General features: G+C 33.6%; 1 protein-coding gene across 11 annotated transcripts; it reads right to left on the bottom strand.

The window, feature by feature from the left end:
- Positions 1-7,592: 7,592 nt before the first annotated feature.
- On the bottom strand, positions 7,593-11,847 carry LOC145624050 (uncharacterized). 11 transcript variants are annotated; one of them, XR_014110371.1, is made up of 12 exons: positions 11,604-11,844; positions 11,481-11,522; positions 11,139-11,368; positions 10,917-10,989; positions 10,728-10,803; positions 10,035-10,078; positions 9,397-9,644; positions 8,997-9,069; positions 8,849-8,884; positions 8,650-8,746; positions 8,112-8,228; positions 7,593-7,958 (listed from the first exon to the last, which is right to left on the bottom strand). XR_014110371.1 is itself a non-coding variant. In XM_081676981.1 (11 exons), exons 8-11 carry the CDS (start codon positions 9,053-9,055, stop codon positions 7,848-7,850), a joined length of 384 nt encoding a protein of 127 aa, XP_081533107.1. In that variant the 5' UTR covers positions 9,056-9,069; positions 9,397-9,644; positions 10,035-10,078; positions 10,728-10,803; positions 10,917-10,989; positions 11,139-11,368; positions 11,481-11,522; positions 11,604-11,847; the 3' UTR covers positions 7,593-7,847. The 11 variants fall into 11 exon arrangements, 5 of the variants coding, with proteins under 5 accessions (XP_081533107.1, XP_081533108.1, XP_081533109.1 ...); XR_014110373.1 differs by having other exon boundaries at positions 8,650-9,069; positions 11,139-11,199; positions 11,291-11,368; positions 11,604-11,845; XR_014110374.1 differs by having other exon boundaries at positions 8,650-9,069; positions 11,139-11,199; positions 11,309-11,368; positions 11,604-11,845.
- Positions 11,848-12,299: the final 452 nt, after the last annotated feature.

Here is a 12,299-nt window from a genome sequence, read left to right as displayed (position 1 = left end):
TAATACATATAAAGTTCATCGATGGAGTTTTTTTTTTTTTTTTTTTCTAAAGCTTGTAACTTTGATGTGGTAAACCCTTGATTTGCTAGACGTCGTTGTAGATTCCCTTTGCATCTTGCCAAGTAGATTGGGTTGCTTTCTTTCCATCAAAATGAAGATATTACCCATCCTATACCTTTGAGGATTGATCCACCCTCAATTATACACTTCGTTTGTAAGGTCTCCGGGAATTGTAATCACCCCAAGTGGCGTTACCAACTTTACTTTTTGGTGGAGAGTCGATGCAACCCCTTTATACTCGTGTAGCCAAGGCCATCCTAAGAGTAAGTTGTATGAAGTCGGACAATTAATGACCATAAATCTGACAGAAAAAACCATGGTCTCGTAACTTAAGGGCAAATTGATGTACCCAGTTACTTCTCGTGGTGTATCATCAAAACCAAGAATTGTGTAAGACAAAGGATTGATATATGAATCGGTGTAACCCAAACAATAAAGGAATCCTCAAGAGCATATGTCTAATGCAGATCCATTGTCGACCAATATGTGATTTATGTAGCTTCGTCCATGTCTTAGCGTGATGTGTAGTTCTTGCGTATGCCATGGGTTCGGGGGTAAATCAGCTTCGGTGAATGTCCACTCTTGATGATTGGTTTGACGTTGGAGAATCATCGAAGACTCGCTGAGCCTATTCCCATGACACAGGTCACCAGCATAAGATTCATGTTTGGGTAGTATGGTATCAAATGAATCAACCAATTGATCAGAATATGGTTGGCAAAGATCAAAATGGTTATGACTCATTCCTGAATTGCCAATAGTAGATACTTTAGGACAATCCTTCTCATCTTTTGATGTTTTTGCCTTTAGGAAAGCAAAATCTAGCTCAATTACCGGAAGAGTGTATTCTAGATTGCATAGTATGTCCTTAGACATGAATGCTTTGATGTCGATTGATTCCTCAAATAGGTCGATCGTGGTTGTCTTTAGGTGACGAATGAGGGCATCTAGATGAGTTTGTGAACTAGAGATCAACTCCCATAATGACATCGCATTGCCCCTATTCCGAGATTTTAGCTGATTGTGTTGAAGTGTGGAGTTTTCTATTGATCTAACCACGTTGCAGTATATTGGGGGCACTTTTGCCGCTGGCATATCACCATGGATAATTATCACTCCTTTCGGTGTTGAGAATTTTACTTTTTGATGAAGAGTAGAAGCAATATCTTGAGTGTCGTGGATCCAAGGTTTTCCCAAGATAAGAGAGAAGTTGCTAGGAGCTTCAACCACTTGAAACTCTACATCACATGTCCAATCTCCATGTCGTAGTTGCAGATTAATAGTCCCTATTGCCTTCCTCGGGATGTGATCATGTGTAACTACGATCGCATTAGAAAATCCCATAGGCGCACTTCTTCGCCCTAACTTGCTTAAAGACTCTTTGGAGCAAGTGTTGAAATTTGATCTGTTATCAACTAAAATGCCTGAAATCCGACGATAATTACACCCCAAAGTGATACACAAGGGTTGGCTAAAATTGATGACCCTTGGTAAATCGGCATTAGTGAAGGACAATATAGGTGGGATCCATCCTTTGGGAATTGCGATCTTTCCGTCATCAATTAGTTGTTTCACCACATGTCTCACATCGAAGCAACCTTCTATATCATGTCCATAGTCATAGCAGTAAGAGCAATATTTCCCCATGTTTATTTTCGGAGATGGCAAAATACAATTATGATGTTTTGCTTCAATGAACCCTTGTGACTTGAGACGATAGTACATATCCTTCATAAATTCACATTTTTTAAAGCAAATGGGGTTGACTGATGTCCATCGCCCTCCATTATTTCCATGCTTGTTCCTTAGTGCATTGAATCCCATATTGAAATGCAAATACATACCTGTCATTTCATATAAGAACATTATCAGTATCAATAGTTTGAGTGGTGATAAACATATAATGAATATTAGCGGGAAATGAAAAAAGCATCTCTTACATAAAATAATTGCCCCTCTTTTTTTATTGGTGGAAAGAAAAGATAACAATGAAAGACTTTTCCATGATTACAGAAATTCGCGATTAATTGAAGGCAGGTGGCCCTAAGAAGGATCATAAGGGTTTGCAAAATTGTCGGGTCGGGAATTATTGAAATCATTCATCTTTTACCTCTGCGGTTTAGGGACTTGAAAGACTTATCTTCTAAGGTTTCATAGCCTAGTTCAAGCACTAGGGATTTTAGTGACTTACCAGTCAGAATAAGTTAATCTTATTATGGTTTTAATAGGAAAATGAGAAGAAAAATAAAATGGTCAAATTTTAAAAAAATGACTAAAAGGAAAAAAAAGTTGAGCATAGGATGCTTTTAAAGAGAGCACATAATGCTTTTAAAGAGAGCGTGTAATGCTTTTAAAGAGATGGTACAATCAAAGTTGGAGGTGAAAACTTGTGCACAAAAAAAAAACTTTATGTAAGGAAGATAAAAATAATTAGACATGCATGCATTATAATAATAAAAAAAACGAAGGAACATGTAATAAAATCAAGCATGCATTTGTCCATGTGTCCTAACACACAATTTAAGATGATTAATCATTTAAGGTAATAATTAACCAGATGGCCTCTTTCGAGGTTGAACGTTCCTGCATAGCCGATTGTAATTAACGCACGGATACAGGTTTACGTCCTTAATTCATTATAAGTTGTCTAAACTCTCTGAACACCGCAAATTAGCAGCTCAGAGCCTATGTTACGACAAATTCGGTGTTCGTGTGTGGACACAGATCACGTAAGCATACCCAAAGACACATATTTTCACATTAATCATGATATCAAAAAAGAAATACTTCATGCGAATAACCATAATCAATAACATATAAATTTATACATATATGCTTTCGTATTTTCAGGTTTATACCTCTTAGAATTAAAAAAAAAAAAATCCCCAGTGGAGTCGCCAGCCTGTGGTACCCCATTTTTGACTAATTAGAATTAGAAGTCAAAATCCCACGTTAGTCGATAATGTGACTAAAAAAAAAAGAAATTAGAGTCGCCACTCTATTTTTGCCCGAATAGAGACGGTCTTTTTGTTTATGATCGTTTTCAAATAGAAAACGACATTGACTCCATTAGGTGAGGCACTATCTAAGTATGGTCTTAGGAAAATTAGAGATCTAGGTACGGGGTATAAGTTAGGAAGATCGAACGTTTGGAACTCGTCTCTTCCTCTGTTCTAATGAACAGGCTCTTACTAGTACGTTGCTAATTGGTTATGGTTATTCACATACTTTGCCTTAAACTAATGCATAAAAACACGAAAATTTCCACATTGTCAATCACACTCAAATGTAAAATAAAAGTGAATTAAACCTTACGATATATGGTGGGTTTGAGCATTAAAGTTGCCCTACGTACCGTTCATTGTGGGATTTGAATCCACTCCCGGATCAAAACCCTACGTAGTTCTTACGAACGTCCATTTGTACATGGTCAAAGATTCCATACGAGGTTTCAAGAAGGTTTATATTTTTTTTTTTTTGGGAAGGGTGGTCGATCCGTATGGGGTTATTTGAATGAGGCTGAGCAATCTTGCTTTCAAGATGGAGGTCAATTTATCAAGGTTGAGGAAGTCACTAGAATTAGCGACACCATAGGAGTTTCTTTGAGGAGAATGCTTTTTTATTTGGAAAATGCGTTTCAATCAACGGCTTTACTTAGGGTTGACCAAGTTCTGAAAAGAGATTGTATGGGCTTTATTGGAGTCTGATAAAAAGGGGTATTTTACTTGGTATGAATCGAGAAGAATACAAAGGAAATGTATTTGGATTGTAGGAAATTGACTTATGCAAAATGGACATTCCATATGGCTTAAATCTAAATGATAGGTAGTGAATTGAAAACCTTGATCATGTCAGATTACGTAAACGATCTATCAGAGATAATAAAACTTTAAAAGTATAGTTCTCTGTGGCAATAGATCATCTCATAACCTATCATGATTGAATATTCAATTTTACCCTATTATTTAAATATAGGCCATAAACCACAACTCGAAAGGTTTATTTTATTAATAAAATGATACAAGCATGCAAAGCCATATTTCACTTAATTAAAAATTAGTTGTCTCTTTATTAAGAAATGCATAAGGAAATTTTGCTCCTCCGAACGGTGATGGAATTAAAACTTAAACAAGATTTATATATAAAAAAAGTAAGACATTCTATTCCGAAATAAATGAATTATTTATACCGCTCCTTTCATATAGCCATAGGAGGAAGAAGACCCTTTTTTTAAGAAAAAAGAGTGTTAGTCTTAAAGTGATACATATGTGTCTCTTTTTTTGGATTAATATCAACTTGAGGCATGAGTAATTTACAGCTTCCTCAAATGACTTAAATTTAAATCTTAAAAAAAAAAAATTACCAGAGGTGTATATAATAGGGTGACACAAATTATATAATAAAGTTCATTCTTTCTTAAAAAAAAGAACTTAAGGGTTTAAAAAAATTTCCTTAATATTTCGGACACCATAACTCAATTTTTAACGGTCGGATTTGAGCATATGATAGATCCCTAGAAAGGTCTATCCGTCTTCTATAACATATCAAAAATTGGGATCAATCCAACAGTTGAATTGAAAAATAATGAATATTCTTTAAAAACACTCCAGTTTGAGACGTTCATGGGGAATTGGGTGATAATGGTCAAAGTACTTCGAAATTGTCATGATCCTTTTAATGGTATGTTAAGGACAAGCATATAAATGCTCTGTAGAAAATTCTCCCTTTTTAGAAGTCATTTGATATGCCAAATAAAAAGAGTATGCTTGGTTGGGGAAGACAGCCTCAAATCAGTTTATCATTTTGTTACCTTGTTTTGTAAAAATCATAAAAAATAGAGTATTTATCCTATGGGAACGTGTGACCCCAATTTACAAAGCTTAAGGAATCTTCTTTCTAGATAGTCAATTCAAATTTTATTATTAAAAAGGATATTGGTCGAAAATTGGCAAATAGACAGACCTGTAGTAAAAAAATTGTGGTCTTACTATGTCTTCATGTCTGATTTTTTGTGGATTGGTTAAAATTTATTTTTATGAAATTCCAAGTCTCATACACTTCTAAATACATAAGCTTACTGTAAAAAATTTATTTCTTAATTTTATAATAAAAAACGATTTTTTTACATAATAAAATAAAGTGGTCGAAAATGCTATCGTGCTAGAATTCCATCATTCATTCTTTGGAGCTTCCTTATGCATTTTGTACAATTATCATTGCTTCCATTTCATACTCTACATAATGATGATACATACAAGAAAAGAAAAATCAAACAAACCATGTATACTCACTCTCAAACTCGCTCGTGGTCGGTCAAATTCTACTTGGTTTCCAAATTAGGAAACCGGCACGTATAGTGCCCTAGGAGGTTATGGAACACACAAAAGTAGAAACGTTAGTAAATGTATGTAAAAATAATATGAAATCACAAATAAAAAGAAAGAAAATATTACCTTTGACTTTGAGTAGCTATCTTGTGGAGTTAGTAAGAGTAGCGTGATAGTGTCAAAACGGTCGAATTAAAATTAGGCCAAGTCTTTCTACAATTTTTTTTTTTTTTTTTTTTTTTTTTTTTTTTTACGGAAAATAAAAAATTTTGATTGCTTTTTTTTTTTTTAAGTATAATAATAATGCTGAAATAATTTATACTTCTTTTATGTTTTTTTTTTTTTTACTATTCTCTTCGATATTTTTCCCCCTTTTTCGTGAAGAGTAGAGTGGTATATATATGGAAGCAAATGGGAGCTAAAATACAAAATACAAAGAATATACTGTTATACGAAATAAATACATACGAATACAAGAGTTAGGTAGAAATTATAACCAAAATTTGTCTTAATGAAGTAGAGGACAAATAGAATAGCCTACTACTTTATGTAAAACTTAATTACTATTGACTGAACAAAAGACAATATTATTAATGACTAAAAATAATTAAAAGTACTAATATAATTTGAATACAATGGTTAATTGGTACTACTTTCCTTTGAAGAGTGTACTTACTCTTCGTATATTAAACTTACCATAACAAAATACGACTATTACACCACCTACTTATCAGAAAATAACAAGAAAAAAAAAGTTGTTTGCCATTGATTGTGGATAGTCATATCACCTTACCGTTTGGGAAGAAACACAGCTCAGTGATACAACGTATTGTCATATCACACCATTTTCTGATTCTCGTTGCTAAATTACAACCATGGCTTACCATTTTCTTTTTCTGTAGAGATTTGACATATCAAATGAGTGGAAATGGCAGGGGTATCTTTGCTTGGAGCCACTCTTTTACTGTCAAATATTGTCGTCATTGCAATAACCCGGAAGAGAAATAGCATGCATACTTACACTTGTTATTTCTAAGTGTGTGAAACAGAGAAAAGATAACTCATGAAGGTAAGTGGTAATGGTGTTTTGGTGGGAATTTGAATAGGAAGGAAGAAGATGAAATATAAGGTAGTAGCATTACGTTATTAACAAAGTGAAATCTAACAAAATGCATTTTATGAGTGAAAAATAAAAACTTAAAGTACACGATAAAAAAAATAAAAATGAAAAGTTGGGGAGGGGGGAAAACCGTGACTTTGTTAGCATTGGTAATAGCTTAGTGTAATGCATGCATGCTTTGCATTCTTTTACATAATCAAAATATGCTAATTTGTCCTTTATGATTTGTATTTTTCCTTTTTTTTTTTTTTTTAAAAAAAAATAAGAAGAAAATAATAAAATTATAAAGGAACAAAAGCCATGAATATGTTAATGGGTTAGGCATATCGTCAAACAAAATCCAACAACAATGTAACAATTATTTACATAACATATGATGAACCCACTTATAATATAAAAATAGTAGAATAATTATAATAACAATAGGATAAAAAAGAATCAGTAGTACTAAAAATTTATTAGGGGTTAGAAAGTGATACTTTAGAAATGGTCACGATTTTAAAAATGTACAGATTAAAGGGTCAAAATTTGATACTATTGACTAGGATATGTGAAACGGAATAATTGTTACATATGTCAGTAGTAACAATATTGTTTTTATTTTATGTTACTTTTAAAAGATACACTTACTACTATTATTAGACTAAACGATTATACAATTGGGATATGACAAAAATACGGATAAGATTTATCCTTTATAAAAGGGAGATTTCCCTTATCCGAAATCACCCTTTACTCAAAAAACACACCCCTTGCCTTTTCCTCTTCGGTTTCCATGGCTCCCGGCAACCAAAATCGTCAAGCTCCATCTCCGTTCGACGAGCATTTTCGAGTGCTAAATTTATATTTAGCTTTGATCATGGCGTTAGTGGTGCTACTAATGGCGTTAATGATTTTCATAATCATGAATAAATGACGACTTGAAGTTCCCGGCACGGAGTGTACAAGGTTCGAGTTATGCTTCGAATTAATCTCGCATTTTGTTCGTAAATTAGGAGTACAAATTGTAAGAGTTTTGTATACTCCAAAATTATAAATAAACACTACTTGAATTTGTCTCTTATGTCTAATTATTGCGGTTGTCGTTAGCAAAATCAGATCTTATTATTATAATTTATTAGTTAATTGAAAGTAAAAAAGTATGGAAAATAGGGGATCAAAATTTGGTGTCTACACCTAGTAAACTAATTATAGTCGACGTGGTTAAAATGTTGATTATTCAACCTTTGTTGCAGTTTCAGCTGCATCTTCATCTAAAAAAAGTCGACGTGGAATAACTGGAGGAGACTTGAGTCTTTGATCCCTGACAGTTGTAGATGTAGAGGATAATTTCTGATTCTTTATAGTTGGAGAAATTGATGACGTTTAATGTATAGTGACAGAAGATACTGCTCCAGATACCCAACTTCCAACTCTAGCACTGCAATTTCCTTTATAAAATTTGTTGCAAGCTGAAACCAAGCAATAGGCATAGAGTGAAGAAAATTTAGAAAAAACAACAAACTAATAGTACAATCCAAGAGAGGTTCTAATCACACAGAAGCACCAAACTTAAAGAGAGTTTTCTTTTGATTAGTGATTATCATATGCTTCGTAGTACATACCTTTGGGACTGTAGAAGGTTCATTTTTCTCGTAGGAGGACACTCCAGAACCTAATGCATTTTCTAAAGCACACCGAACAGCGAATTGGTTCTGCAACCTTTTCTCGAGTTGTAAAATCTAGAAACAATGTCAAGACAAAAAATAAGTAATCGACAATCAGTTAAAGGGATTTTTGAAGAAAAGGGACCTCAATGCAGAAAGTTTAAGCATATTTCACTTCTGAGTTCTGACCTCTTGTTTCAGTGAATGAGTTTTTAACTAAAATAATCAACTAAAATAATTTTTTTTTCATCTAAAAAAACAGCCTTTTTAACTAATTCTTTCATCAATGAACATATAATTGACCACAACATCATACTAAAACATACTCTAGTAAAACAGAAAACCAATCCCATGTTTTAGATTATGTTAGCTAATAAATTTAGCATTAGGCCATATATTTGAAGACAAGAATCAACCACAATTCACACCCGCAAGGAATTAATCTTCATCCATATAAAAAATTAGAAGAAAAAAAATGGGGAGAGAGAAATAGAACCAAATCTGAATTCCGATCTTGCACAATAATGTTGTGTATTATCCATAGTAACCAGAAAATCGTGGCCATCCCAGAAAAAGATCCCACAAAATCAAACCTATCAAAGCATCACATTATATGGAAATACCTAAGCAACTTTCACAAATTGATTCTTAGTTTTGTTCGTCAAAGAAAACACCAGTAGTAATGAACACAATACCTCTATGAGTTTTGAGTCACAGAGAGAAAAAACCTTCTAAAAAAACATAATGGATCTCGTGTTAAGAACTTGATATTCAGAAAAGAGTTATACACAAAATAATTTCTTATTTACAATAAACTCCCTGCATGGACGTGCTGCCACTAACCTCTCCCATTTCAAGCACCTCAAAATCTCTAACACTACTTTGTATTGTTGTGTTCTCATTAGCTGCTTTCCTTCTGTATATATGCAACATAAGACCTATCATTATTGCCCTGTCATATATTGCGTATGTAGTTGCTTTTCGAAAATTGAAACTAAAGAGAGACAATTGCCCTTTGCGACTCCTCATACACCCATAATCAAAATCACCATAAACTCAAATAAGATTGAGAAACAGGACACTTTTTGCATCATTATCCAATCAAACCTACAAATTGCTATCCCTACAATAAACCTTCAACCCCAATTCAAAAACTGAACATTACCAATGCAAATATAATACATCAATTAAAAAAATACAACAAATTAACCCTAAAAAAATTATTAAAAGAAAAGAAAGAGACCTTTTTAGTGCATTGAAGAACATCAGGTTTAGACTTAGAACGCAAAGACGAGACCAATGAACAAGCTTATCCCCGCAATTCTAACTGCCTTTCTTCGATCTTTCTTCTCTTCAGCAGCAATAGTAGCAGCAGTAGAAGCAGTTTCTTCTTATGGGTTTTGTTTAGAATCATCAGAAGGTGGGAATTCAGCAACTTCAGCAACCAAACATGGTCGCCATTGTTGGGTTCTTGAAGCAAGATTTGAAATTCTGAAAAAATTAATTAAGAGTAGCTGAAGTGTCGTCTCATTTCAGTTTCTTGGGGGTTTGGGGGAACGAAAACAATCATGGCACCAAAATTTCACAACCCTGGATTATATGCTTGGTAGAAATAACAAAATGTCCCTTGTTAGTTATATGAAAATTCTGATTTATAGAAGTTTTTAAATAAAATAAGAACTTAAGCTATAGGTGCAATCGCCCAAAATATACTCAAATAGAAATAGAGTAATCAACACACATAAAAGTTAAAATGTTTTATGTGGGGAGTCTGAACTCTAAGCATGTGACATCAATTTTCAGTTCTTGAAGAATGAGCAACATAAGCACACCAATAGCACAAAAAAATTGTAGTACAATTCAAAAAAGATGAATATCTACCAGTCATTTTGTGTAGCCTCGAACTATTTCCAAAGCTCATCGTCCTGAAAAATAAAACGATGAAAAGAACGAAAGATTAAAATCAAAAGTCAGATAAAAAATTAAGAAAATGGAAACGAAATTAGGGGCTGGCCCTATTAAACCCAGAGGAACCCCCCCCCCCCCCCCCAAAGCAACAATCATTATCACAAGGCCACAAGATAATTATAAATTTACAATCATGTAAAAAGAATCAAAGGTCCAACATCAAATATTCATCCATTATTCGAATGCACTCAATTATCAACTTTGTATGCATTCAAATGACAAACACTTTCTAATATTAATTACCATCAAATTTATTCATGAAAGCTATCAATCAAAGCTAATATAAATTAGAAAATTTGAATCAAAAGATTGCATATCAATCGAAAGTGGCAACATCAATTCAAATTTCAAGCTCACAAAATCGAACATCAACCTCCCATGCTCTCAACAAATCACAAATTCACTATAACATACTTCACATCATTCAATTCAGTCAGGTATCCACAAATTCAATAAACATCCTAAAATCAACAAAACTTGGCATAGAAATAGCAAATAAATCCGAAAAAAAAAATTAAACCCTAATAAATGGAAACCAAATCAAATCAATCCAAAAGCAATCCAAACAACAAAACTGATGAAAAATTAGTGATTTGCATACCATACCCCATTTTGTCTCGGCAATTAGGTAACGCCAGAATAGTGCAATGCAGTGAGACTAAAGCATGGTAATTGAATTGAGCTATGAGACATACATTCAAGTGGAGTACATGTCATCAAAAAATTTATAATAAAAACAATAAAGCATCAAAATACACATAGATGTCAAGTTAGCAGATATAGCCCAGAAAAAACCTCTTGCTTCCATTAAAGAAGTCTCGTCATCTTGCTGCAAACCCAAAAAAAAAACGCCAAGCCACCTACAAATCTGTTCGAATTTCACAAAAAAATTGCATAACTTCAACTGATCTTGTTTCTCAATTAATCAAAGTAAATTCCATCAAATCCACAAAACACAAATATCAACAACAGGAAAAAAAATTCTAGAATTTAAATACAAAAAACAGGTCGAACTACCTGAGTTTTATTCACCTCAAACTTGAATCGAGCAAACCTTGCTCCATCTTCCTCCTTCTACCTATTTCAGAGAGAAACAGGAGGAAACTACTTCACACCGCAAATAATAGAAACTGAATTTATCGGCATGAAAAAAAAAGAAATGAAATTACTGCTGCCATTGCTACAACCATAGAAAACTATAGAATCTCTAGACTCCAAATATCATGATTAGATTTTCCTCCAACATCCTACATTTCATAAAATAACAAAATCAAAAATCATATCCAAGCAACACGCAAAAATCACAAAATCGAATTCAAATAATCCAAACATAATCGAAAGACAATCAAAAGCCCTAACCGTAACAGAAGAGATCGAAACTCCGACGGAAGCATCATCATCCTTAGCAAAACACAAAAAAACACAAATTAATCCAAAAATAAAATGTTGAAAATGCAGTTTCAAGCGAAAGCGAGAGATTACCGAAGAAGAGGAATTGAAGATGAGCTGCGAGTGCGGCCATGGTGAAGGAGGCGAGAAGAACGAGGAGCGGGGAAAGAGAGAGTGAGAAGAAGCAGAGGAAGAAACATGCGAAACCCTAGCTCTAGATTTCCCCAAATGGGAAAAAAACTTGTGAACCTGAAAAGAGAGGAGAGAAAGGAGGAAAACTGAAAGGTGAATAATGAAGGTCAGAAAACATATGGCTGAGAGGAAAAGTGAATAATGGGGAAAACAAAAGGTGAAAAAGAGGAGAAGGGGCAAAACTGTAATTGAATATTTTGAGGGGCAAAAGAGTCACCACACTATTACTAAGGATTTTTCAACTTGCCAAGTTCTCACTTTTAATAGTTATAGATATTGATTGGGAAGGGTGATTTCATTATAATCTAAGTATGAGCAGGGAGTGGAACACTATTTTTTCAGTATCTCTTTGGCACATTTGGAGAGCTAGAACTCAATCTTTCTTTCAATTGGCTAGAATTCATCCAGTTAGTTTATTCAATAGATACATGGTGGATTTGGTGGGTATTATTAGCACTTTTCAAGGACAAACTAAGAAGACATCCACTAAAAAAGAGAACTATCAAATGGATTAGACTTGAAGGAAATTGGCTCAAAATTAATACTGATGGAGCCTAGAGATAGAAAGGGAAGGCAGGAGCAGAAGGGGTTATCAGA

The sequence above is a fragment of the Chenopodium album genome, chromosome 3 (assembly GCF_948465745.1).
Source record: "Chenopodium album chromosome 3, dcCheAlbu1.1, whole genome shotgun sequence".
Classification (NCBI taxonomy): Eukaryota; Viridiplantae; Streptophyta; class Magnoliopsida; order Caryophyllales; family Amaranthaceae; genus Chenopodium; species Chenopodium album.
The sequence above is the reverse complement of the archived record's forward strand: the minus strand, read 5'-3'. Positions and strand labels throughout refer to the sequence as shown.

What these genes read in the sequence shown, in the direction of transcription:
- LOC145624050 (XM_081676981.1), bottom strand. Translation starts at nt 9,055, where the DNA reads ATGAGAACACAACAATACAAAGTAGTGTTAGAGATTTTGAGGTGCTTG. An exon ending in AAGATCGGAATTCAGATTTG is followed by an intron (nt 8,229 to 8,649) that starts GTTCTATTTCTC and finishes CATTGTTTCTAG; the next exon opens with ATTTTACAACTCGAGAAAAG. An exon ending in AACCTTCTACAGTCCCAAAG is followed by an intron (nt 7,959 to 8,111) that starts GTATGTACTACG and finishes GCTTGGTTTCAG; the next exon opens with CTTGCAACAAATTTTATAAA.